General features: G+C 45.8%; 2 protein-coding genes across 10 annotated transcripts in view; one reads left to right on the forward strand and one right to left on the reverse strand.

Annotated features, from left to right (window-relative positions):
• Nucleotides 1–5017, reverse strand: part of ELMOD1 (ELMO domain containing 1) — a 50312-nt gene extending 45295 nt beyond the window's left edge. For 2 of the 5 annotated variants that reach the window (XM_081197711.1, XM_081197705.1), the window contains exon 1: nt 4882–5017. The gene's annotated coding sequence lies outside the window, so the exon portion shown is untranslated. Of the gene's footprint in view, nt 1–3149; nt 3232–4216; nt 4398–4881 lie in introns of those variants that run through there. The other 3 variants (XM_081197706.1, XM_081197710.1, XM_081197707.1) reach the window with 3 other exon arrangements.
• Nucleotides 4559–23145, forward strand: part of ALKBH8 (alkB homolog 8, tRNA methyltransferase) — a gene marked incomplete at its 5' end in the record, with an annotated part of 69642 nt that continues 51055 nt past the window's right edge. Inside the window, 3 exons of one of the 5 annotated variants that reach the window (XM_081197645.1) lie at nt 4559–4652; nt 19492–19649; nt 21017–21257. In XM_081197645.1, coding sequence (XP_081053771.1) covers nt 4604–4652; nt 19492–19649; nt 21017–21257 — 448 coding nt within the window. Of the gene's footprint in view, nt 4653–4975; nt 5223–16107; nt 16159–17621; nt 17631–18878; nt 18900–19491; nt 19650–21016; nt 21258–23145 lie in introns of those variants that run through there. The other 4 variants (XM_081197644.1, XM_081197646.1, XM_081197648.1 and 1 more) reach the window with 4 other exon arrangements.

The following is a 23145-nucleotide window of genomic DNA, read 5'->3' on the forward strand; positions in this document are numbered from 1 at the left end:
GACGGAAAAATGGGGATAGGCTCCACTCACTCTGGGCTCCATCAGTTATCTGGTCCTGGGCAGATTCTGCTTGATGGAATGTGGCCCTTCACCAAAACAGCACGTCCACCTCTGGCACCTCTGGTTTGCCCCATTTTATTTTCACAACAACCCTTTGATGTAGGTTAGGCTGAGAGATAGCAACTGGCACTGCAAGCCAAACCCTCGCTGGGTAGCAGTGCATCTTAAGGGAGTGGCAGAACCACTGCTTCCTCCACAGTGCAGCCACACATGACAGGTAAAAGGTAAAGGTAAAGGACCCCTGGACGGTTAAGTCCAGTCAAAGTCGACTATGGAGTTGCGCCGCTCATCTCGCTTTCAGGCCAAGGGAGCCAGCGTTTGTCCACAGACAGCTTTCTGGGTCATGTGGTCAGAATGACTAACCCACTTCTGGTGCAACGGAACACCGTGACGAAAACCAGAGTGCACAGAAACACTGTTTACCTTCCCGCCGCAGCGGTACTTATTTATCTACTTGCGCTGGTATGCTTTCAAACTGCTAAGTTGGCAGGAGCTGGGACAGAGCAACAGGAGCTCACCCCGTCGCGGGGATTAGAACTGCCGACCTTCTGATCAGCAAGCCCAAGAGGCTCAGTGGTTTAGACCACAGCGCCACCCGCATCCAACCACAGCGCAAGGGTGGGAGTAGGCAAACCGCTGTGCCAGCCTGGCACAGTGATAGGGCCCAATGCTGTGACATGATGGTAGCAGGGCCAGCGCCCCCAACTTGACTCAATCCCTCCCAAGAATGCCTTCTCCTCCCAGGCCTTGCTGCAAGCTACTGCTGGCAGGAATGCTGCAAGCAGCGACTGCACTCACCTGCACCTTTGGCAGGTGGAATGACGAGCTGTGCCAGTGGAGGCCCAGCAGGGCTGGGCAGAGGGACACCTCTGCCCGATCTAAACCTACCACCAGAGGAACAACCGCAGCTTAATCCAGGGTCAGCTAGTGATCTTGATGGTCGAGTGGAGGTTTGAACCTGAATTTCGCCACTATGCCACACTTGCTCTTAAATCACTTCCGATATCCCCTTTATATCACCTGAGGGAGGTGGACCCTGTTCTAGCGAAACAAATCTCTGGAACTCCAGTTCGGTGCTGAGCTTCCCTCCCACTGCTTCCCTCCGGAAAATCATTCCCCACCGCCAATCCATCACCAACCTTTTGACAAGAGACCCAGATTCCACCACCAAAAATGCAGTTCCGGCCTCAAATCTACAGGCTTACTTGAGCACTTGGCAAGCTAAGTGTGCTGCAGGGTCTATATATTATATACACAGCAAGCAAAGCTACTTGCTATGCTCACTAACAACTCATGGCTCTGCAAATAGCAGGAACGACGCCAAGAAGCAGATTTTAGATTACCTGTTTTAAGACATCAGCTACCATCTGGAGCTATGTGTATATTCACACTCCCACTGCTGGGACTATCACCAGCAGTGTGTGTGTGTGTGTGTGTGTGTGTGTGTGTGTGTAAAGGAAAGTATAATCAGCCTATGTAGCACCACCTTGGTGTTTTTGTAACAGGAATGTGGCTTAGCTGCCTAGTTCTGTTAGATCTGCCAGCCCCAATAGGTTAGGATCCCCAGGCAAAGGCAACATAGAAAATATATTTTGTCATTCAACAGACACTACAGCTCAGAGGAATACTTTAGTTGGGTGCATCATTATTTAATGCAGCTTTTATCCTATAGAGCCTGATGACTGCCTAAGCTAAATTAAACACACATTAAAGTGTCAAAATCCTTTGATGGCATTCTAGATTGTGTGGCTAGCAATCTAGCCCAACGCAACCCTCACAGCATGCTTCCAGAATATTTTCTGGAAAAGGGTACGTTTGTAGTTATTACCATCAAGTGGGCAACCAAACAAATGCAGGGTTTTGAAATACGATTACAAACAAACACAAAAGGTTTACAACCAATCTGGATGCAGAGTTTTATAGAAACGAAGTAAAATAGGAAACCACAGGTCAAAGAAGCTGCAGAATGTGTTTCGATTTAAAAACGTGCAAAGTTGTATTTTCAGCACCATGTAAGTATGCAAAGCTATAACATGAGGGAAAAAACACCATGTAGTTTGGAGATTTAAGCTGATCACAGCTTCAGAAATTTACTCTCGAAATATTAAAAGGTTATCAGGCTAGGAGATTTCATCTTCCTGTAGTGTTGCTTACACGACACGAGTTATTTATCACTGCGTAGTAGAATGAGAAGGAGGCAGGAGACACTGCTCATATATTTATTGCAAGCAGCAGATTTTTTGCTTCTGATGGAATCAGGCCATAGCTAAGTGACACTGCAGCCACTCTGAATATATTTTCCATTTAGCTGTATCATAAACTAACAAAAGACAAGTGAAATGTCCCGTGCATGCAAATCTATTTGGGGGAGGGGAAGAAGGACCTGTGCGCGCACACACACACATACACGCAACAAGCAAAGCAAAGTCTTTGAGGCCATAAACTTATATGATTCAATAATTTTGCAAATACCAATTACAAAAACAAGCAGCAAACAGGGTTATATTTAAGCGTGCAGGTGAATTTTTCCAACCCCCTTTTATACAAGAAAGTCTCCCTTTGTTGTGAGAAATGGAGATGGGTGACCTACAATAAAAAAGGATCCAGCAACTATCATGGTGTCAGTCTTTATAGGTTCCCCCATCTTCACTAACCTATTTTAAAGGGACAATACAGGCTGGCAGGACTGTTATCTAGAGCTGCAACAAGCTTAGGCACCCTAATGATTCCCCACTGCAAAACCTAATTCCTAACAGGTTGGAGGCGCTGCCTGTGAAAACAGAAATTTCTGTATCCTGCTCATACAGGTCCCCTTCTCCCTCTCAGGACCAAAACCTCTTCCTAGATCACCTCATATAGTATGTTGCTATAATCCAAATTAGAAGCAATCAGGTGTTGCTTCCTCCTTACAGTAGCTTTTGTTACCTGCTTCCCACCATATTGGCTGCTCCACTTGTGCTGAAAGCTTGTCAAGCCATCAGCACAACACACAAACACACACTGCAGAGCAAGGCACCTGGGATACCAGCCCGGATCCTAATTTTTGTTTTTCAACCCTTTGCTGAACAAATGTGGTGGGCTTTATTTACCTTATTGTTCAATTACTGCCTTGGGAGCAAGGATGCTACAGCATCTCTGTGGTCCTGAGTCAAAGATATCCCTGACCACGCAACCAAAGGAATCACTGAGTGATCTACGAACCACTGTAAAACTACAGGTTTCCATACCAACTTAAGCCACATTAACTTTAGGGATGGAGGGGACTCAGATCCAGGCCGCAATCCTGCGCACACTTACAGGGAAGTAAGTCACATGAGCAAAGGGGGACTTGCTTCTGAGTAGACATGCACAGGACTGGGCTGCAGTATCAGGCAACCTTATGAAGGAGGAGGCTGCACTGGACATAGCGGGACTTACTTCCGAGAAAGTGTGTGGATGAGATTGGGGGCTGCACCACCACTTACTTCCAAGGAGACCTCTTCTGAAGTCACTTTTAAGCTGAGACCACACACCATTCCCAAGTTAGATTTTGCTCAAGAGACTATACCTGTGGGTGGGGGCTGAGCAGGAAAGTGTAGGGGGGAGGAGGGAAAAACATAAATCCTCTGGAGCCAGCTATGAATTATTGGGGGTCTCCCCTGCTGAAGCTAAAACCAGCCACCATTCCTGCACCACTTGAAATTGTCCTCCCTTACTGCTTTGCTATTTTGCTGCTCTTTGGTGTTCTGCAGTTTTTTTTAAAGATAGGCAGGTTAAAACTCCTACATTCCCCCCCCCCATTATTTCATTCGGGTTTTAAGGCGATTTTTAAAATCATACTGTTAATTGTTCCGCAAGTCACTTGAAGGCCCATTGGAACCAAGCGGCAAAGGTCCCCAAAGCGATGCTGCACAACCCTACATCCAAGCAAGGCCCACGGATCTCAAGCGGGCTTACTCGCATGTAAGCTTGCATAGGACTGTAGCCTGAGGTCGAATGAATGGGCTGAGGTGAAAGGCACGCTCTTGCACGCGCCAACTCAGAAGGCAAAAAAGGCGTTTTAATTCCTCCCCCAGCAAAGAAGACATTGCACGGCACCTCTTTAATGCCCTGTTAACCGGCCAATGATAAAATAAAAGCATGCAAAGAAAGCAACCCCCCCGCCACTAATGCTTACCTTCTTCGCCCGCCCACCCTCAACTGAAAGGAAACGCCAGGAGTATTTTGCAGCTTGCCAGAAAGTAACACCCAAAGCGCCTCGCCGGCAAACGAACCAGGAACCATCAATGAAAACAGACCCCACCACCAGCCCGGATGCCAGAAGCCACGATCAATAGCCGCGACTCGGCCACGCCAACTGCTCCCTCCTCTCCGCCCATCTGCTCGGCTCGGCTGGTGCAGATGGCGGACCTGGGTGCAGGGCGAGCGCGGCGCCCCGGGAGCTCGCGCCGCTCGCCATGATTAATTGATTGCTGGTCGCTAGGCGACCCCGCGCCGGGCTCGAGGCTTTTGCAAAGAGCAGCACCACCAGCAGCCGCTGCCCCCGCCAACCCCAAAGCGAAGGATGCGGGGTCAAATCGCGCCGCCCAGGCAACGCATGCATGCATGCAAGGGTATCTATGCAGCACTGGGAGCAATGCAAAAAAATAAATAAATGCAAGCAAGCGTATTTATGCAGCACTGGGAGCAATGCAAAAAATTTGCAAGGGGTTGCAGTGGGCGAGGAAGCGGGATGGCGGCGAGGCTCTAGATTTTGCAGAGAGTTGCACTGAGGAACGGAGGTGGGGTGCTGTGGTTAGGAAAGCCTGCCCTGCCCTGCCCACCCCTGGCTGGCTGGCTTACCTCCTCGCCGTGGGCTCTCTCACAGTACCATCGCGCCGCCAGGCAAGCTGGCGAAGCTTCCCTCCCTGGAGCGAGCTGCGGCGGAGCTCCGGCAATGTGGGTCGCCGGAGGTATCAAAGGAGAAGGGAGCGCGCAAGAGGCAGAGCCGCCGCCGCCGCCGCCGAGCCCCGGGAAGGTGAGGCGCAGCAGCCTCGGCGAGCTTGAATGGAGGGAAAGGGACACTGCGCTCGTGGCGCATCCTACTGGCGAGGACTGCGAAGTGCGAGGCGAGGGAGCCGTGGGGGGAGATGCGCGCTGCCGCCCGTCGTTCCAGGGTCAGGCCCGCTCTATTGAGGCCTGTTGTTCGCCCCTCACTTTGTTATAGGTGACTACTAAGGCACTTTAAAAGAGCGGGGAATATACATACCCCCCCAAAAGGACGTAAAATATGCATGTGCTGAGTTATATGTATAGATGTGAATTTAGAAATAATCACTACTTTTTTAAAAATTGCAATGCGTCTCACAGATCCTCCCATAGCTGTCAACTTTCAGATTTGAAAATAAGGGATCAGCAGCCTCGCCTGTCCCGGGGACAGTCTATGGGATATCTAACAATCCGGGATAGCAGCAGGAAGCAGCGGGAAACGGCGCTGGAATAAGGGAATTTCCTGCAAAAAAAGGGAAGGTTGACAGCTATGGATCCTCCAAGTGTCCCTATTTTCCAGGGACGTCCCTGATTTATAGAAGCCATCCTGGTTTGAATGTTGAAGGGTGTGGAGTTATCCGAGCCGCCTGAAGGCAATCCTGTACAGTGGTACCTTGGTTCTCAAAATTAATCCTTTCCGGAAGTCCGTTCCAAAACCAAAGTGTTCCAAAACCGAGGCGCACTTTCCCATAGAAAGTAATGCAAAATGGATTAATGCGTTCCACACTTTTAAGAACAACCCCTAAAACAGCAATTTAACATGAATTTTACTATCTAACGAGACCATTGATCCATAAAATGAAAGCGGTAAACAATGTAGTGCAGTCACGCAATCAATCAATCAATCAGTAGCTGAACTGGGTTCCACACAGTCACAAAAAAGAAAGAAAAAGAGCCACAAAAACGCAAAATAAATAGCAAAAACAGACAGATCTCAGCGTAATACTCAAAACAGAAGTGTGGCACTCAAATCAGAAGCATAACACTCAAAACGGAGCATGTTCGGCTTCCGAAAAAAGTTCGCAAACCGGAACACTTACTTCTGGGTTTGCAGTGTTTCGGTTCCAAGTTGTTTGAGTACCAAGGCGTTTGAGAACCAAGGTACCACTGTATAGGGAAGTTTTTAAAAAATGTTTAGTGTTTTATCATGTTTCTATATACGTTGAAAGCTGCCCAGAGTGGCTGGGGCAACCCAGTCAGATGTGTGGCGTATAAATAGTAAAGTTGTGATTATGGAATGGGACACCCCTATATTCATCAGAGAAATGCTGGAGGGTATGATCTCACCATATTGGGGGATTCTGTGCTGTAGCCTGTATGCATGCTCATTCGGCTGACTAGGGGTTGATCAGCAACTTCAAAGCTCCTGCCCTTTATTATTTTATGGTCCTTTATCTTTAAACTGGACTTGGACCAGACAGCCACTCAAATAGAGGAGTGCCCTCTGTGAAGTAGGACACACAGACCCCTTGCAATTTGTGCAATGGTTAATTCCTTTTTCTTTTTTTGCTTGGTGTGTAATTCCTGCCTATTTCCTACTGAGGTGGTCAACCTGTATTTGACCTGGCATAGTTGGATGTTCCTCATACCTCCCCCCCCAAAAAAAATACCTGCACGTGGACAGGTAGTTTGTCAGGGTGCTAGCCTAGCCTTCTTCCTGACTTGCTAGTTTTCTATGCACAGGGAATTTTTGCCAAGTTCCTAGTACAGTACAGAGGAGCATTGTTTGTTCTCTTCCACACACAACCCCCCTCATTAGTCTGAAGTAGTACAAGTCCTGGGGAGACCTAGGCCTTGATGATTGGCAGCTGAATGTCAACCCCTGCGCCTAATGAAATGCCTTTGGGTTTGAAGTGATGTGAGGAGACGCAACAGTTCTCGCTACCATGTGTGTATCTGTGATAGCCCATTATACAAATCATCACTCAGGGCTGCTGTGAGGCTGACTTCAGATTTTCCCAACAGCCGGGAGATTCTCCCAACTCCAACAGCCTTTGTGGCCAAGAAGATAACTAGAGCTTAAGCCTCAAAATTTGTTCTCACCCTTGGGATAGTGGAGGCGATTCATCCAGTTATATGCAGAGTGTTTTTTCCTCATGGTTCACCACAAAGGAAATAAAAACAGAACATTAGGGATCCTCTGATGGGGGCACTTCTGATGATTCCCCCATGTGTCTGTGGCTCTTTCAGCTTTTGCTAGAGATTGAGCCTTTAAAGCCTGTTGTGGAAGGGGAGATTGTTGGGTTGTCTTTGCTTTTGCTTTTATTATGCATTTTCTGTTTTTTATATTGTGATTTTATGCTGTAAACTGCCCTGAGATCTATAGGGCAGAATAATAATAATAATAATAATAATAATAATAATAATAATAATATGGACCTAGCCCTGTGGGACTCCCTGCCAGTAGAAGTTCGGCAGGAATCATCCCCACTTTCTTTGACATGCTTTCTGAAAACTGTGTTATTCAGACATTCCTTTGCCATGTGAATCTCTTTTTACCAACCGGCATTTACTGGTGCTTTTATTGATGTTGAGATGTTCCACCATTTTATGAAGCTGCAGCCTATACATATTTAAACAAATAAACCATCCTTGGGAAAGAAGCCTCAGCTCCATGGCGGGCAGAGCAACTTCCAAGCTGCTTCCCAGCCTCACTCCATGGCCTCAAGAGGACATCCATGGGACCTGTTTCCTGCCAACGGTCAGAAACGGGAAGACCTGCCTCCATCATGGGCTGAGTGAGTTCCGAGATGATGCTCCACACCACTGCTTTATCTCTGAGGACCCTGGTGAGAGCTTTTGCTGAGAAGTGGGAGGCTAAAGGGCAACCCTGGGCCTGGGCAATACAGTGGTACCTTGGTTCTCAAACACCTTGGTACTCAAACAACTTGGAACCCAAACACTGCAAACCCGGAAGTAAGTGTTCCGGTTTGCAAACTTTTTTCAGAAGCCAAACGTGCTCCGTTTTGAGTGTTACGCTTCTGATTTGAGTGTTATGCTTCCAATTTGAGTGCCACGCTTCCGTTTTGAGTGTTATGCTGAGGTCTGTCTGTTTTTGCTATTTATTTTGCGTTTTTGTTTTTGCGGCTCTTTTTGTTTTTGTTCTTGCGACTGTGTGGAACCCAGTTCAGCTACTGATTGATTGTGTGACTGCAGTATATTGTTTATTGCTTTCATTTTATGGATCAATGCTCTCGTTAGATAGTAAGGTAAAGGTAAAGGTAAAGGTAAAGGAACCCTGACAGTTAAGTCCAGTCGCAGACAACTCTGGCGTTGCAGCGCTCATCTTGCTTTACAGGCAGAGGGAGCCGGCCTTTGTCCGCAGACAGTTTTTTTGGGTCATGTGGCCAGCATGACTGAGCCGCTTCTGGTGAAAGCAGCGCAGCGCACGGAAACACCGTTTAAATTGCTGTTTTAGGGGTTGTTTTTAAAAGTCTGGAACGGATTAATCCATTTTGCATTACTTTCTATGGGAAAGCATGCCTTGGTTTTGGAACGCTTTGGTTTTGGAATGGATTTCTGGAATGGATTAAGGTACCATTGTACCAAGGATTTTGGTAGGAAGTGCCTAGGCAGTATACGGGCACCGGTGGGCAGAATGAGGCCTCAGGTGGCAGGTGAAGTGGGCTGTGAGGAGCAGTCCCCCAGTCATTCCGCCTGAGCCTTGCAGATGTTTCCTTCTGCCGAATGACAGAGCTTTGTGTGGCGCAGCAGTGTGGGCCCCCTAAGCTAGCCTGCTTCCTCAGCAGCGGATGACGCTGGCCTGTCACCGGTGCCAAAGTAATAAAATAATGCACAAGTTATAAAAACAAAACTGAAATATACTTGGAGTCAAGAGTGGATTTCATGCTCTTTATTAAGCTTATAGTGGTGAGGAGGAATAGAAGTTCCCCCAGAATGTCTGCTTTATATACATTATTTACACAATGGGCCCCATGTGATTGGCTAATTCCAAGATTCTCCTGTAGGCCAATCAGGTCACGGATTCATTTCCACCTGGAGCTGGATTGGGTGGCTCCTGTGGACCAGATATGTACTGAGTTGAATAGGATCCAAACTGCAGCAGTCTGATTGGTCCTAGAACAATAGGATCCAAAACGCATCAGTCTGATTGGTCCTAGAACAATAGGATTCAGAATGCAGCAGTCTGATTGATCCTAGAACAATGCAGCAGTATGATTGGTTGGCAGGAACCACCCAATCATTATCCAGATAGAAGCGAATCCACAACCTGATTGGCTTACAGTAGAATTCCGGAATTAGCCAATCATGTGCAGCCCATTGTGTAAATAATGTATATAAAGCAGATACTTTGAGGGGACATTCATTCATTCCTCCTCACCACTATGAGCTGAATAAAGAGCATGAAATCACTTTGCGACTCTGAGTATATTTCAATAACAAACACCATGAAACAGAAACAGTTCCTTAGAGAAAACAATGAAAAACAATCCATATTTGAAAATAAGGCGAACATATAAAAACAAAGCCATGCATGTAAACGGTTAAAACTAGTTCTGGTACAGATAAATGGGATAAATATCTCCGCTTAAAAGGCTTGTCGAAAGTGGAAAAGACAACAGAGACAGCACCTGCCTAGTAGGAGGGAAAGCCAGAGGATAGGTGCCACCTCTCTCAAGTCCCGATTCCTTTGCAAGCTGGCAGCATCATGTGTCCTCACAGCAGGTCAAGGTGCTGCTGCTTCCCATACATTTAAAAACATTTCCAGTTTTTTAATTTCTCTTGAAAGTAAGTAATGAGGAAGGCTGACACACCTCACGACGGAGGGCATTCCACAAATTGAAACCACCACCGAGAAGGCCCTGTTACAGGTCGTTGCAAATGTCCCCAGTGGATCAGGGAGTCTTTCTTAACCAACTGCCTTACTTCGCTGAATGCTGTGGCTCCAATTTACCCAATGCAAGGATTACCCTTTATTCAGTCTGGAAAGTTCCCCACTAGCATTTGCCTTCTGAATCAACAAGGTGTGTGGCTTTTTTCCCACAGCGTTGAAGTGGGGATGTCCTGGTCCTTTTAAGAGCTCCAGGAATGCAAACCTTGCTCAGTTTTGCCAGGCTTGTGCCAAGGAAGAATTCAAGGATGAGTCAACCAGGTTACCACCCCAGTGGAGTGAGTAATCCAGGATTAGTTACATTCTTAAGATTACAAGGAGGGCCTTGAATCCTTTACTGGACTGAAGCCACACCATAGACATAAGCATCAATCCGGATTTTGGCGTGTTCGGTGCATCACAGGACCGTTACAAGAGTCACACAACAAGCCAGTATAGACAGCAAAATATGCACCTCTCCCCACACCCCCTCCTGCCTTCCTGCTCATTCTGGGCATCTTTCTGAATGTCTGTTCTGATAGAACCGCTGCTTATGTGTAAGCTCCTGCTCACAGCCTCCTTGACAAGGGATGGGATTGTGCCCTAAAGAGAGAGAAAATGCCAAAAAGATGGCTTCTTTAGCACAGCTAGCATGAGAATAACCAGCTAAAGTTGCACAGCCTTCCAGCTGCCCACCGAATCCTAATTGTTTGTGACAGAACTGGGTTTTTTTCTCAGGTTAATGTCACAATTTTCCTTAGGGGTGGAAGAGTATTCTGTGATATTAACTTAAACCAGAGAAGTTTTGCAAAATATTGGCCTCGTCTCTCCCCGCTGAAAGGAGAGACTATTTTCGTAACTGCAAAAAGCTTTTAAGTTATTCTTTTCTTTTAACCTGTAGGATCATTCTCTTTGAAGAACTGGCAACAATTTGCAGACTTTGATGTGCCAGCAAAAGGGTTTTTGAAAAATAATTTTGACATATAAATGCAGTATGTTTACATCCCAACTCAACGTGAATAGGACTGAGCTGCACATGTACTGATTCTGCCTAAAGATAAAAGCTTATCCAGCCAAAGAGGAATATTGGACTAGGAAACAAAAAGCCACTGAAAATTTCAAAAAGGCATTTCTGTTCTACCATAGCCAGCCTTAGGCTAACAGCCAGATACTTATTTTTATTTGGGCTGGCCTTTTAACCACCTTCTTCAATTCTAGCATGACAATGCAAAGTCATACAATGGGTTCTTGGTTATGGGCCCAAACAGCAATTTAGTAAGCCATGCCAAACTGGAATAATGTGTGTTCACCATCTCCACACTATTTATAATTGTATAAATGTCTACCATGTGGGTCATTAGTTGTCTGCCCAAAACTAATTGCGGGCCCAGCAGGGGTCCTAATTTGGCCCATGAGACTGTTCTATAAGGGAACCTGACATCTGATTCCATAACTTCTAAGCTTTATTAGGTGAGAGATTTGGGGCTCATCTGTACTGTCATTTAATATACCTCCATTAATTATCCCTTGCTCTATGACAGGGGTCAGCAAACTTTTTCAGCAGGGAGCCGGTCCACTGTCCCTCAGACCTTGTGGGGTGCTGGACTATATTTTGAAGAAGAAGAAAAAGAACGAATTCCTATGCCCCACAAATAAACCCAAGATGCATTTTAAATAAAAGCACACATTCTACTCATGTAAAAAACCACACTGATTCCCGGACTGTCCGCGGGCTGGATTTAGAAGGCAATTGGGTGGATCTGGCCCCCGGGCCTTAGTTTGCCTACCCATACTCTATGACATTCTCCTCTAAATCACTGTCTTCCCACACTTTCCCTTCCCTCCATAGGCTCCAACTCCTAGGGGCCCAGGTCCCTTTGCCCCCCACAAGCCCCCCATAAAATATCTGAGGAGGCCAGGGGCCCCCAAAGTTGATTGCCATTGCTGCCTCCCCTCCTTTTTTCCACGTTTGGCCTTCATTTCCCATCGAGCCCTGTAAAATAACTTGTAAAAGGGTTGCTGGATGCAAGAGAGCTGGGATCGGGGGAAAACCTCATTTCTTACAGCCCTTGCAATTGGAGACAGACAGGAAGAGAAAATGAAACTGTGCGCTCCATGGGACAGATTCATGGAGCTCTGCTAGGACAAAAGAGGAAGCAGCTCCCTGGTTGCTTGTCATTTTTAAAAATTAAATTCAAGACATGCTTTAAGAGCCAAGGGAGGAGGACATTGTCAAGAGCTTTGCCATTTACTTTCAAACTTCTTTTCTGCCATCCCTCCTATGTCCTTGTCCCCCTACCTCCAATATCACTGTCCTTGTCCGCACCCCCCCCCATATTTTATTCAAGTTGGTATCTCTGCTTCCCTCAATCTGGATTTTCACATACCCTCTCCTTTCTCAGAGTATCCCTGGTATAAGAAAATCTGGATCAAGGGAGGGGAAATTGTGGGAAGGCAGTAATTTGGAGAAGCAGCTTACCATCCACATTAAAAGACAGAATGAATGAGCCCTTTCTTAAAATCTTGCACTTGCACCACCTTGAAAGTTGAAATGTAGGAAGAGCAAATATAGATAAGCATGGACTTTCAGAACCAGCAGTTTTATCAGGACTGGAGATAATAGTGATTTTAATATTGCTTTTGTCATACGTTCTGTCCCATTGACATCTCAAGTCAAAGATGGTTGAAGCAATACTGAAACAAAATGAAGGATCCATTTCAAAATCTGGTTGTGGCATTACACAACCAAATTTCTAGCTCTCATGGCTACGGACTGAAATCTGAGGAGTTCTGAGAAATCAGAAAGAGCACCTGAACAATTAGTTATTAATATAAGGTAAATGCAATGCCGAATCTTTTTAATACAATTTGGCTTTCTCCTTGCAAAACGGGGGATGTTTTTATATAGAAAAGCTAGCCCTCCCTGCAGGCGTTAGATAATACCAGTCACAATATGAAAACCTGACTGAAATGCTCAGATGTAAAATCGACCTGACACACAGTGCAAGGCTTCTCTGGGTAACTTTCTAAAGAGGGATAGCTCAAGCCTCAGCGCAGTTACAATAGAGAATTGGTCTTCCCTGCCTGGAAGCGGGACTCTGATTTGAATTTAGGTCAATGTGTATTTTGTCAGATCTCTTTCCTGCCATGCACTTAAATGTGGCTACGAAACATTCTGCTGCCGTCCCATTATTTACATACAATAGGGAACAATCCGGCCCAACGTAATGGCAGAGTCCCAGTGATTTCAGTGAGGGAGAGCAGAACATATGCTTAACTTAGCTCAGGTGTTGCCAACTTCCCCGCCCCACGGGCCAATTTGCACACTGGAGAAACTGTCATGTTAGAATTCCTGCTCCATGATTGCAGTCATGGGATTGTTGTCTTTCACATGACGGTGTATGTTTTGACTCCACAGAGTGGGAAGTGACGGAGACAGGATGTTTGTGTTACTGTGTTCTGTGAAGTGGGACTATTGTCCTTTGTTCTTTTCCTCTCTGATCTCCGATGCTAGAGAGAGAGAGGGAGCCATGTTGCAGTGCTCCGTGTGTGTTTATATGTAAATAAAGTAATTAGCCAAAATGTTGCTGAGGTCTGTCATGCAAAGCTGTGAAGACTCTGCAGCTCTCTAAGTGTGCCGGTGTCGGTTGGCATCAGTTGCTGTGATGTTTGGGCAGAAGAAAGCTTTTGAAGCCCCTGAACAATTGACCAGGAGGGAGAGAACATGCCAGTCGGGCATGTGTCTCTGCCAGGGTCCTACTCGAGTGTAAGCTCGACTCCTGACACAACACACGCACGTGCGCACACACACACACACACACACACACACACACACAGTACACACCACAACCGATCCATTAGCTACAACAGAATGTCTCTTTCAAGCCAAATTTCAGTGGGGGGAGGGGACCCTGTGGGTGCCAGGAAAGGGCCTCTATAGGTACAGATGTGGTCACAGATGCTGGGCTGGCAACCCCCGGCCTCAGAATTATTTGCGGAGCAGCAAGCAGAAAAAAGATGGAGAGAATCTCCAATAAGCCAGTGGGCAAGCAGACGTGCTCTTGGAGTTGTGTCTTGAATCCACAGGGACTGTTTTGAGGCAGGGGAGAAAGAGTGGAGAACAAAAGAGAAATTGAAGGGCTCTACCAAAAGGCAATATATGGTTTGAATCTGAGAGCAGCTGCCGATTAACTTTGACTGAGAACCTGCCTGAAACCCCAGAAAAATGATGGTGATGATAATCAGGGTTTTTCCCCAGCCAGAACTTGGTTCCGGCACGTCTTATAATGGCAATGCCATTATAAGAGAACAAGAGAGGCATTCGTGGTGATTTCTGGCACCTCTATTTCTAGAAAAATACCACTGATAATAAATAAATGAGAAAATAAATCAGATTTTTTTGTTGTTGGGGGGGCGGGAATTGTATATTTATTGTATTGGCCAGGATGCGACGTGATCTCGTTTATGTTTTTACTTTTTTCTTATATTATTTTTTTTAAAAAGCATTTACAAAAGAATTACTTCTTAAGGTTTTGCTTTAAAGCAGGAATATAGGAAGTTGCCTTATGCCAAGTCAGACTGTTGGTTCATCTAGCTCAGGGTTTCCCAAACTTGGACCTCCACTTCTTTTTGGACTACAACTCCCATCATCCTTAGCTAGCAAGACCAGTGGATGATGGGGATTGTAGTCTAAAAACAGAAAAGGAAGAAAAAGTGGTATATACAGTGGTACCTCGGGTTACAGACGCTTCAGGTTACAGACGCTTCAGGTTACAGACTCAGCTAACCCAGAAATAATACCTCGGGTTAAGAACTTTACTTCAGGATGAAAACAGAAATTGCGTGGCGGCGGCAGCGGGAGGCCCCATTAGCTAAAGTGGTACCTCAGCTTAAGAACAGTTTCGGCTTAAGAACGGACCTCCAGAACGAATTAAGTTCTTAACCCCGGTACCGCTGTAAATGTAATAATAATAAAATGAAGCATGGCCTCCAATAGTTCACAACGACGATAGGAACATGCTCGTCACACGGAGGGGAACCAGGAGAGAGGGAAGTACCACTTGCAAACTGCAGAAACAAAAGAGGCAACTCTCAGAAGGGGCTTGGTGATAATGACATGCTCTCTCAGGCAGCCTCCACCCACGACATTAACCAGGTCTCATGTTTGGGCCCTGAAATCTCAGGGTCTGGGGTGCTCCTGGTACCCTAGTTTAGCGTGGCAGCACCTACCCCTTTGGAACTCCCTGCATATTGAGATCAAGCAGGCACCTTTACTGTACTCTTTTCGGCACCTGCTAAAAGCATTCCTGTTTATAGATAGGATGCTTTAGCCAGATGCTTAGAAAGTTGAGGTAATTTTAATCTGCTTTAGTATTTTAACTTTTGCATGTTTTAAAGCAGGGCTGTATTTTTTAATTATTTTTTTTTTGTAAATCGCTTTGAGGTTTTTCTTACAATCAAGTGGCCAATACATTTTATGAAATAATGAAACACTTATGGGGGGTTGTTATTGGTATGAGCTTAGGTATCTGAAGAAGTGTGCATGTACACGAAAGCTCATACCAATAACAAACTTAGTTGGTGCTACTGGAAGGATTTTTTTTATTTTGTTTCGACTACAGCAGACCAACACGGCTACCTACCTGTAACTAGACTTCTGGGGGTGATCATGAGGAAAGCTTGCACTCCAGAATTCACCACTACAAAACTGCATGTATACATGTCTGTTTAATTAATTGCTCATCCATTCCCACTACCCTTTTGCTGATTTAAAAATAAAATGCAAGAGTTATCTTCTAAGTTTAATGTTGAAGCCAGTTGCACATTTTTGCCTGGAGGAAAGCCTCATTGAACTCAGTGGGACTTATTACACATTAAGCCTATAACGAAATTGCAGTCCCCCCCCCCATTTTTTTTAAAGCCACACATATTGGCTGCAAACACTTAGAAACTTAAAATGCAGAGAAGGGTGCGGAATAATGCTGCATGATTTCCACCAAAACCTAACCTTCCTTCCCCTTCATCACGCTCAGGGCTCTGAAAAACAAAGCAGTGTTAGCTTTACTTAATCTTTATCCCATCGAGACACAACGTAGTTTGGAGAAATGAAAAAAGAACTCTGCAACGTGATACCGCATGCGTGTAATGAAGGGGTTAAAAGAAAGCCGGGAGTTTGCAAGGCATGACGGGAGTTGTAGGCGAAGAGCTTCATGGGAATTGTAGTTGGGCTGTTTCCTTCAGCATGGCTGCCCTCCTGTAAGGTAAGCCAGTTTCTTTTCTCTGCTTTTCTCTGCTTTGCAGAAAGGCAAATGGCAACATCTTTTAACCAGGCTGCAAATTCGAACCCAAGACAGGACGGATTCCTCTCCTGATTTCAGACTTGCGTGGCGTCTCCTGCTCCCGAGACACTGAATCAGCACTTTATTAACAGGATGTGGTCATGCTAACTCAGTTTTGGAAAGAGTGTTGTAAGGATCGTAGCCTAAAATTCCTGTCCAGACATAACAGCTGCTGTTTGCAGTGCACTCCTTTTTTTGAGGCATGGGGGTGGTGGTGGTGGAGCAAAGGCAGCAAAAATAGACACCACAGTCCTGGCTTTGATCCCGTGTAAAATCTAGTTGAGATTCCTGCACTGCAATGGGGTTGTAGTAGATGACCCTTCCAGCTCTCCAATTCTGTAATTCCATAATTCTATGAAAACAACAGCAACCTTGAGCATGTTTATTTATCCATCAGTACCGCTTCCATGAAGGGACGCAGGTGGCGCTGTGGGTTAAACCGCAGAGCCTAGGACTTGCCGATCAGAAGGTCGGCGGTTCGAATCCCCGCGACGGGGTGAGCTCCCGTTGCTCGGTCCCTGCTCCTGCCAACCTAGCAGTTCGAAAGCACGTCAAAGTGCAAGTAGATAAATAGGTACCGCTCTGGCGGGAAGGTAAACGGTGTTTCCGTGCGCTGCTCTGGTTCGCCAGAAGCGGCTTGGCCATGCTGGCCACATGACCCGGAAGCTGTACGCCGGCTCCCTCGGCCAGTAAAGCGAGATGAGTGCCGCAACCCTGGAGTCGGTCATGACTGGACCTAATGGTCAGGGGTCCCTTTACCTTTATCTTACTGCTTCTATGCTACGTTTAGCCACGTGTGAGAGCAGTTGGAGTAATTCTGTTCAAAGATCGAGAGAAGCAAAGGGCCTCCCATTTCATGCCAACTCACTCAAAGTAAGTTCCATTGAGCTGAATGGGGCTCATTACTGAGTCAGTGGTTTGTGTCATTTCAATGGGTTGCTTCATTTGTGGTCAGATCCTATGCTGTATAGAACGGTCTGCTGAATTCAAGAAACTCGACCATGATAATGATGATAATGTTTTTGGTTTTTTAATATCCTGCTCTTCTACTTAAATGTACACACAGTAGCATACAACAAAACCAGAAATACTGCCCTAAAAATTCTCTCTCTCTCTGCAATAAAAATGTCTCTATGTGCATTTAGGGACCTGCAGGTAGGGAGACAGCTGTTTTCCTTGTGATCTCTTGCATGCTTTCTATACACATCTGGCTGGCCACTATGAGAACTGAATCTGATCCAGCAAGACTCTTACTATGGTCTTATATTTTTAAATTTCTAAAAGCAATAGCTATACGAGTGTGAGAGATATATATCAAGAAGACTTGGAAGCACAGTTTTCTGTATGCCTTCCCAGAAGTAAGCTCCATTGAGTTCAGAGGAACTTACTCCCAAGTAAGTGTGTGCAGGGTTGCAGTATTGTTCTCAAGTAAGTGTGCAAAGGATTGCAGCCCTAGGGTGACCAATGGGCGTGAGAACAGGTCTTATGTGCTTTCGATAGCTAGGTAGAAGAGAAAATTGCTGCAGATACAGCTTCTCGTGCAGATTTAAGAAAAGTTGCATCGGTCAAAGTTCCCACTTCTGTACAATTTCTCTTTGCATTTGGTTGTGCTAACCACGCTCATTGACCAAGGAGCTGTTCTTATACTGAATCCAACAACTGATCCAGGAGATAATGACTGTCTACTGTGTCAAATGCTTTTCCATGCTGGCATCTTCCTCAGCTTGGGGGATCTTTATGGGTACCAGTGAACATGCCACAGGTTCATACTAGGACCTTTCAGATTTGTTTATGTTTATTTATAAAATAAATTTCTGTCCAGCTTTTCCTTTCCAAAATAGGGGTACCTAAATGGCTTACTAGATGCAGGACACGTCTTCTGCCACTGAGTCAGAAGAGGCCACTTCTAAGAACCTGCTTTAGAACAGCTTGCTATAATAGCTTAAAGGTAAAGGGACCCCTGACTGTTAGGTCCAGCTGCGGACAACTCTGGGGTTTTGGCGCTCATCTCACTTTATTAACCGAGGGAGCTGGTGTACAGCTTCAGGGTCATGTGGCCAGCATGACCAAGCTGCTTCTGGCAAACCAGAGCAGCGCATGGGAAATGCCTTTTACCTTCCCGCCGGAGCGGTACCTATTTATCTACTTTCACTTCGTGCTTTCGAACTGCTAGGCTGGCAGGAGCAGGGACTGAGCAACGGGAGCTCACCCCGTCATTGGGATTCAAATCACCAACCTTCTGATCAGCAAGCCCTAGGCTCTGTGGTTTAACCCACAGGTTGCTGCTAAATGCTCTGCTACTTTACCTCTTTGCTTTGTTTTAATGGCACCTCCAGGGCATTTGCTAGCTAATACCAACCTTTTCAGAAGGCCTCAAGTTTTTCACTTGCATTAAGATTACAGCAAAGTCAATTTTTTACTCCTGTGATTCTGTAAGCTAGGAATGACCAGAAATAAAAGGAGAATAACGTTCAAGACCGTGGGGAGTTATAAATGGGCAGAGTGCACCATCTACTGGTGCAAAGGAGACTCTCTCTTTTGTCAGTACAGTGAGAAATAGCCCCAAAGGGGCTGAATCAGCTTGTTCCATCTCTAATTGTGGAGCTCAACCCAAAATTTTTTTGTTGAGGAAAGAAATTGTGTTCACTGGAAATTACTTCCCAGTAAGTATTTGCAGGAGGGCAGTCAGTGTTGGACTCTGTTGCAGTTTCAGCAGCCTTATTTTGCTTTTAGGTGCTGTGTTTATATCCTGCTCCCACAACCAGAGGGCTCCTACAGTGGATTGCAAATAAGCTACAACAATAAAACAGAAAAGCAAACAAACATAAAGGGCTCAGGGGAAATCTCATGGCGCTCATCTCTAACTTCATGAGACATATGAGAATAATATCAGCCAATTTCACAGGGTTGTTATAAGGATTAGGGAGCAGTCCTATGCGCAAGAATCTGGTGTAAAGTCACACCAGATCCAAACCCTGGTCAGCAGTGCGGCTGCTGCTCTGCCTAACCCTGGCAGAGGGAAAACAAGCCATTAAAACTGGGTTCTATGCAGGGTTGCCAGGTCACGTGACCGAGCTGAATGCTCCCACCATGCCCCTGGGGTGAGCAAGTTACACTGGTTTGTATCTTCAGACTGAGGATTTAATGCCATATTGGGTGTTCTATAAAGAGCTTTATAGGTCAAAACCAGGATTTGTTGCTGACTGTTTTTGTTCCGTTCAAGGGATTTAAAACCTGGTCCTTTCTTTCCCCCAGATGGCATCTTCTCCGTTGACCTTTTCATCATGGAAACAGACGGCATCGGTCAACAGAGACTCAGTAAAGCAGAGAAAAAGCTGCGGCAAAAACAGATGAAGGCCAGGCATACCCTGCTAAGGCACGAGGGGATTGAGTGTGTGTCGTACCCCACCAAGGTGATTTGGGAGTTGAAGTTGCTCCTAGTTGAATGTGAATTGTGTTTTAAGTAGGTTTACTAAGAGATCGTTCCCACTGATCTTAATGGGGCTCATTGGCCAGGCTTGCTGTGGCTAATGGGATTTGGAGTTCAGCAACCTCTGGAGGGCAGCAGGTTGGAGATGGGGAAGGCTGGTGTGGAACAGATCACATGGCAGAAATCCAAGCTGTTGGTGAAATGGACAACTACCCATCCTGGATTAATATGTCTTGAGTAGATTTTCCATAAATGAAAGCTGCTATCAATAATTATATATGGTGCAAAATTCAGTGGCCAGGTTGCTCACCAGAACAAGATGGTTTGAGCATATAATGCCAATCGTGACCCAACCCAACTGCACTGGCTGCTAATTATTTTCTGGGCCCAGTTCAAAGTTCTGGTGTTGACCTATAAAGCCTTACACAGCTCAGGATCTCAATACCTTAAGGACCGCCTCTTCCCATACGAACTGACTCAGACCCTGTGCTTGTCATCTGAGGCCCATCTCTATGTCCCCCCACCTTGAGAAGTTTGGAGGGTGGCAAAACAAGAGGGGGCCTTTTCTGTGGTGGCTCCCCGTCTGTGGAATGCTCTCTCCAGTGAGGCTCGCCTAGCACTATCATTAAATGTATTTAGGCGCCAGGTGAAAACATTCCTTTTTAGCCAGGTTTTTGACCATTAAATAATCTATGGCCTGTTAAAGGTGTGTGCATGTGTGTGGATGACTGTTATTATGATAGTTTTTATGGCTATGCTGTCTATTACCATGCTTTGTTTTATGTTTTTATTATTATGCACTGTAAAATATATTTTTAATGTTGTCCACTGCCCTGAGATCTTTTTATAAAGGGCAGTACAGTGGTACCTCAGGTTACATACACTTCAGGTTACATATGCTTCAGGTTACAGTCTCCGCTAACCCAGAAATAGTGCTTCAGGTTAAGAACTTTGCTTCAGGATGAGAACAGAAATTGGGCTCCGGTGGCGCGGCAGCAGGAGGAGGCCCCATTAGCTAAAGTGGTGCTTCAGGTTAAGAACAGTTTCAGGTTAAGAACGGACCTCTGGAACGAATTAAGTACTTAACCTGAGGTACCACTGTATATAAATCAAAATCATAACAACAACAACAACAAAAAAAAATTCTAGCTATTTCAAATCTAAACATTTCATTTTGTTTTTCAAACAGAGCAATTCTGGGATAAGAGCCTAATTTCCTCTTTTATTTCTCCGATGTGTTTATGGAATGTTGCTTTCAGATGAATAAATTAGTGTTGATTACTCATGTCTGGGTCTCACTTGTCCTCCCCCCCCCTTCCACCGCCCTCCTCTTTATCTCCCGATAATTAGAGCCTGGTGGTTGCCAACGGAGGTCTGGGTAATGGTGTAAGCAGATGCCAACTGCTCGGCGTGGTGCAGGATTGTGGGCTGGTGAAAGCTCTCCTAATGCCTCCCGGTAAACCATATTCGTTTGTGAAATACGGAAGGACAGAAGACTCCAAAAAGGCCTATGACTCCCTCAACGGGAAGGAGATAACGGTGGAGGACTCTGGCCAAACTGTCGTTCTCTATTTCAACTTTGTGGGAAAAGGTATTGCTGCTGTATTTAGCTGTTATGATGATGATGATGATGATAATAATAATAATAATAATAATAATTTATTATTTATACCCCGCCCATCTGGCTGAGTTTCCCCAGCCACTCTGCGCGGCTCCCAATCGAGTGTTAAAAACAACACAGTGTTAAATATTAAAAACTTCCCTAAACAGGGCTGCCTTCAGGTGTCTTTTAAAAATAGGATAGCTGCTTATTTCCTAGACATTTGATGGGAGGGCATTCCACAGGGCGGGTGCCACTACCGAGAAGGCCCTCTGTCTGGTTCCCTGTAACCTCACTTCTCGCAATGAGGGAACCGCCAGAAGGCCCTCGGAGCTGGACCTCAGTGTCTGGGCAGAATGATGGGGGTGTAGATGCTCCTTCAGGTATACAGGATGGATAGATGATAGATAGGTAGGTAGATAGATAGATAAATAAATGCAGGTTTAATAAATAAATAGAGCCAGCCCACCCACCTAGGGCTTCCACTGTTAAATGCATCATACTTCCAGTGGAGGCTGCTCCATTAGGGCAAATGGGGCACAGCCCCATAAACCTCAGACTGTCCTCAGCCAGCTGCCCCCCCCCCCCATCTTTGCCTGCCTTCTTAAGCACAACCACTCTAAGAAGTTGATCTGCCTGCCTGTTTCCTCCTCTTTGGTCTCAGTGTTGCTCTTGTAGAGCTCAGGAGGGAGGAGAATGGCACTGCCTGTCTGGCACCATTTTCTGCTGGTCTTTCCGCCTTCTTCCCCACCTGTCATCATTGCATACCTCTGTAAACCCTGGGGTTCATCCGCGCTGGCTGATGCCTCCCTCTTGTGCGTGGGTGGTGCCGTTTTGGCTGCATAAGCGATGGTATTGAAAGCCCAAACATCAGAAATCGAGGGAATGCTATCTTATTTTAAGATCAGCTTTTAGGAATATAGCAATGCAACAGGTGAAATGTGTGCAGGTACTTATTATTTCTGGATTATTATTTGAGTTACTGATCAACATTAAAGGTGAAGGTAAAGGGACCCTTGACCATTAGGTCCAGTTGTGACCGACTCTGGGGTTGTGGCGCTCATCTTGCTTTATTGGCCGAGGGAGCCGGCGTACAGCTTCCAGGTCATGTGGCCAGCATGACTAAGCCGCTTCTGAGCATGACTAAGCCGCTTCAGAGCAGCACATGGAAACGCCATTTACCTTCCTGCCAGAGTGGTACCTATTTATCTACTTGCACTTTGACGTGCTTTCGAACTGCTAGGTTGGCAGGAGCAGGGACCGAGCAACGGGAGCTCACCCCATCATGGGGATTCGAACTGCCGAACTTCTGAATATATTATTTTAATATATTCCATAATTTTGTGGGCTTGCATTCTTTTTGCACGGCTGATAATCTGTGGCAGGCAGATAGGGGAAAGGGGGCTTACTGGAAGGGTCAGGTGCACTGCTTAGGGGGTTTGGGGCCATAGGCTGCATGCATTTAAAGCACCCCCAAAGAATATGAGGAAGTGTAGTTTGTTAAGGATGCTGGGAGCTACACTTCCCTGGTTTCTACGGGGAGCAAAATGTGCTCTAAACATATCTTCTTCTTCTTTGGCGATCACTTGTAGCCGAGTAAGATTGTCTTCCATAAACATTGTTTTAACAGTAAGTCCACAGGTGACTGTGGAGGCCAATTCTGGATCCACACATCCTTCCACAGTGGGGACATAGGTTTCCGGGCGGGAGTTGATCATGGTGAGGATTTGCCAAGCGTCCCTTCCTCTTAGCGCGTTTCTCCCTTTCGTCTTGAGTTTGAGCGTCTTCAAAACCCATGATACCTTTGGTAAAGGCTCTTCTTCAAATGGTGCACTCGCACACTAGTGTTTCCCAGTTGTTGGTGTTTATACTACTTTTT

This window comes from Podarcis bocagei (genome assembly GCF_964188305.1).
Source record: "Podarcis bocagei genome assembly, chromosome: 6".
Classification (NCBI taxonomy): domain Eukaryota; kingdom Metazoa; phylum Chordata; class Lepidosauria; order Squamata; family Lacertidae; genus Podarcis; species Podarcis bocagei.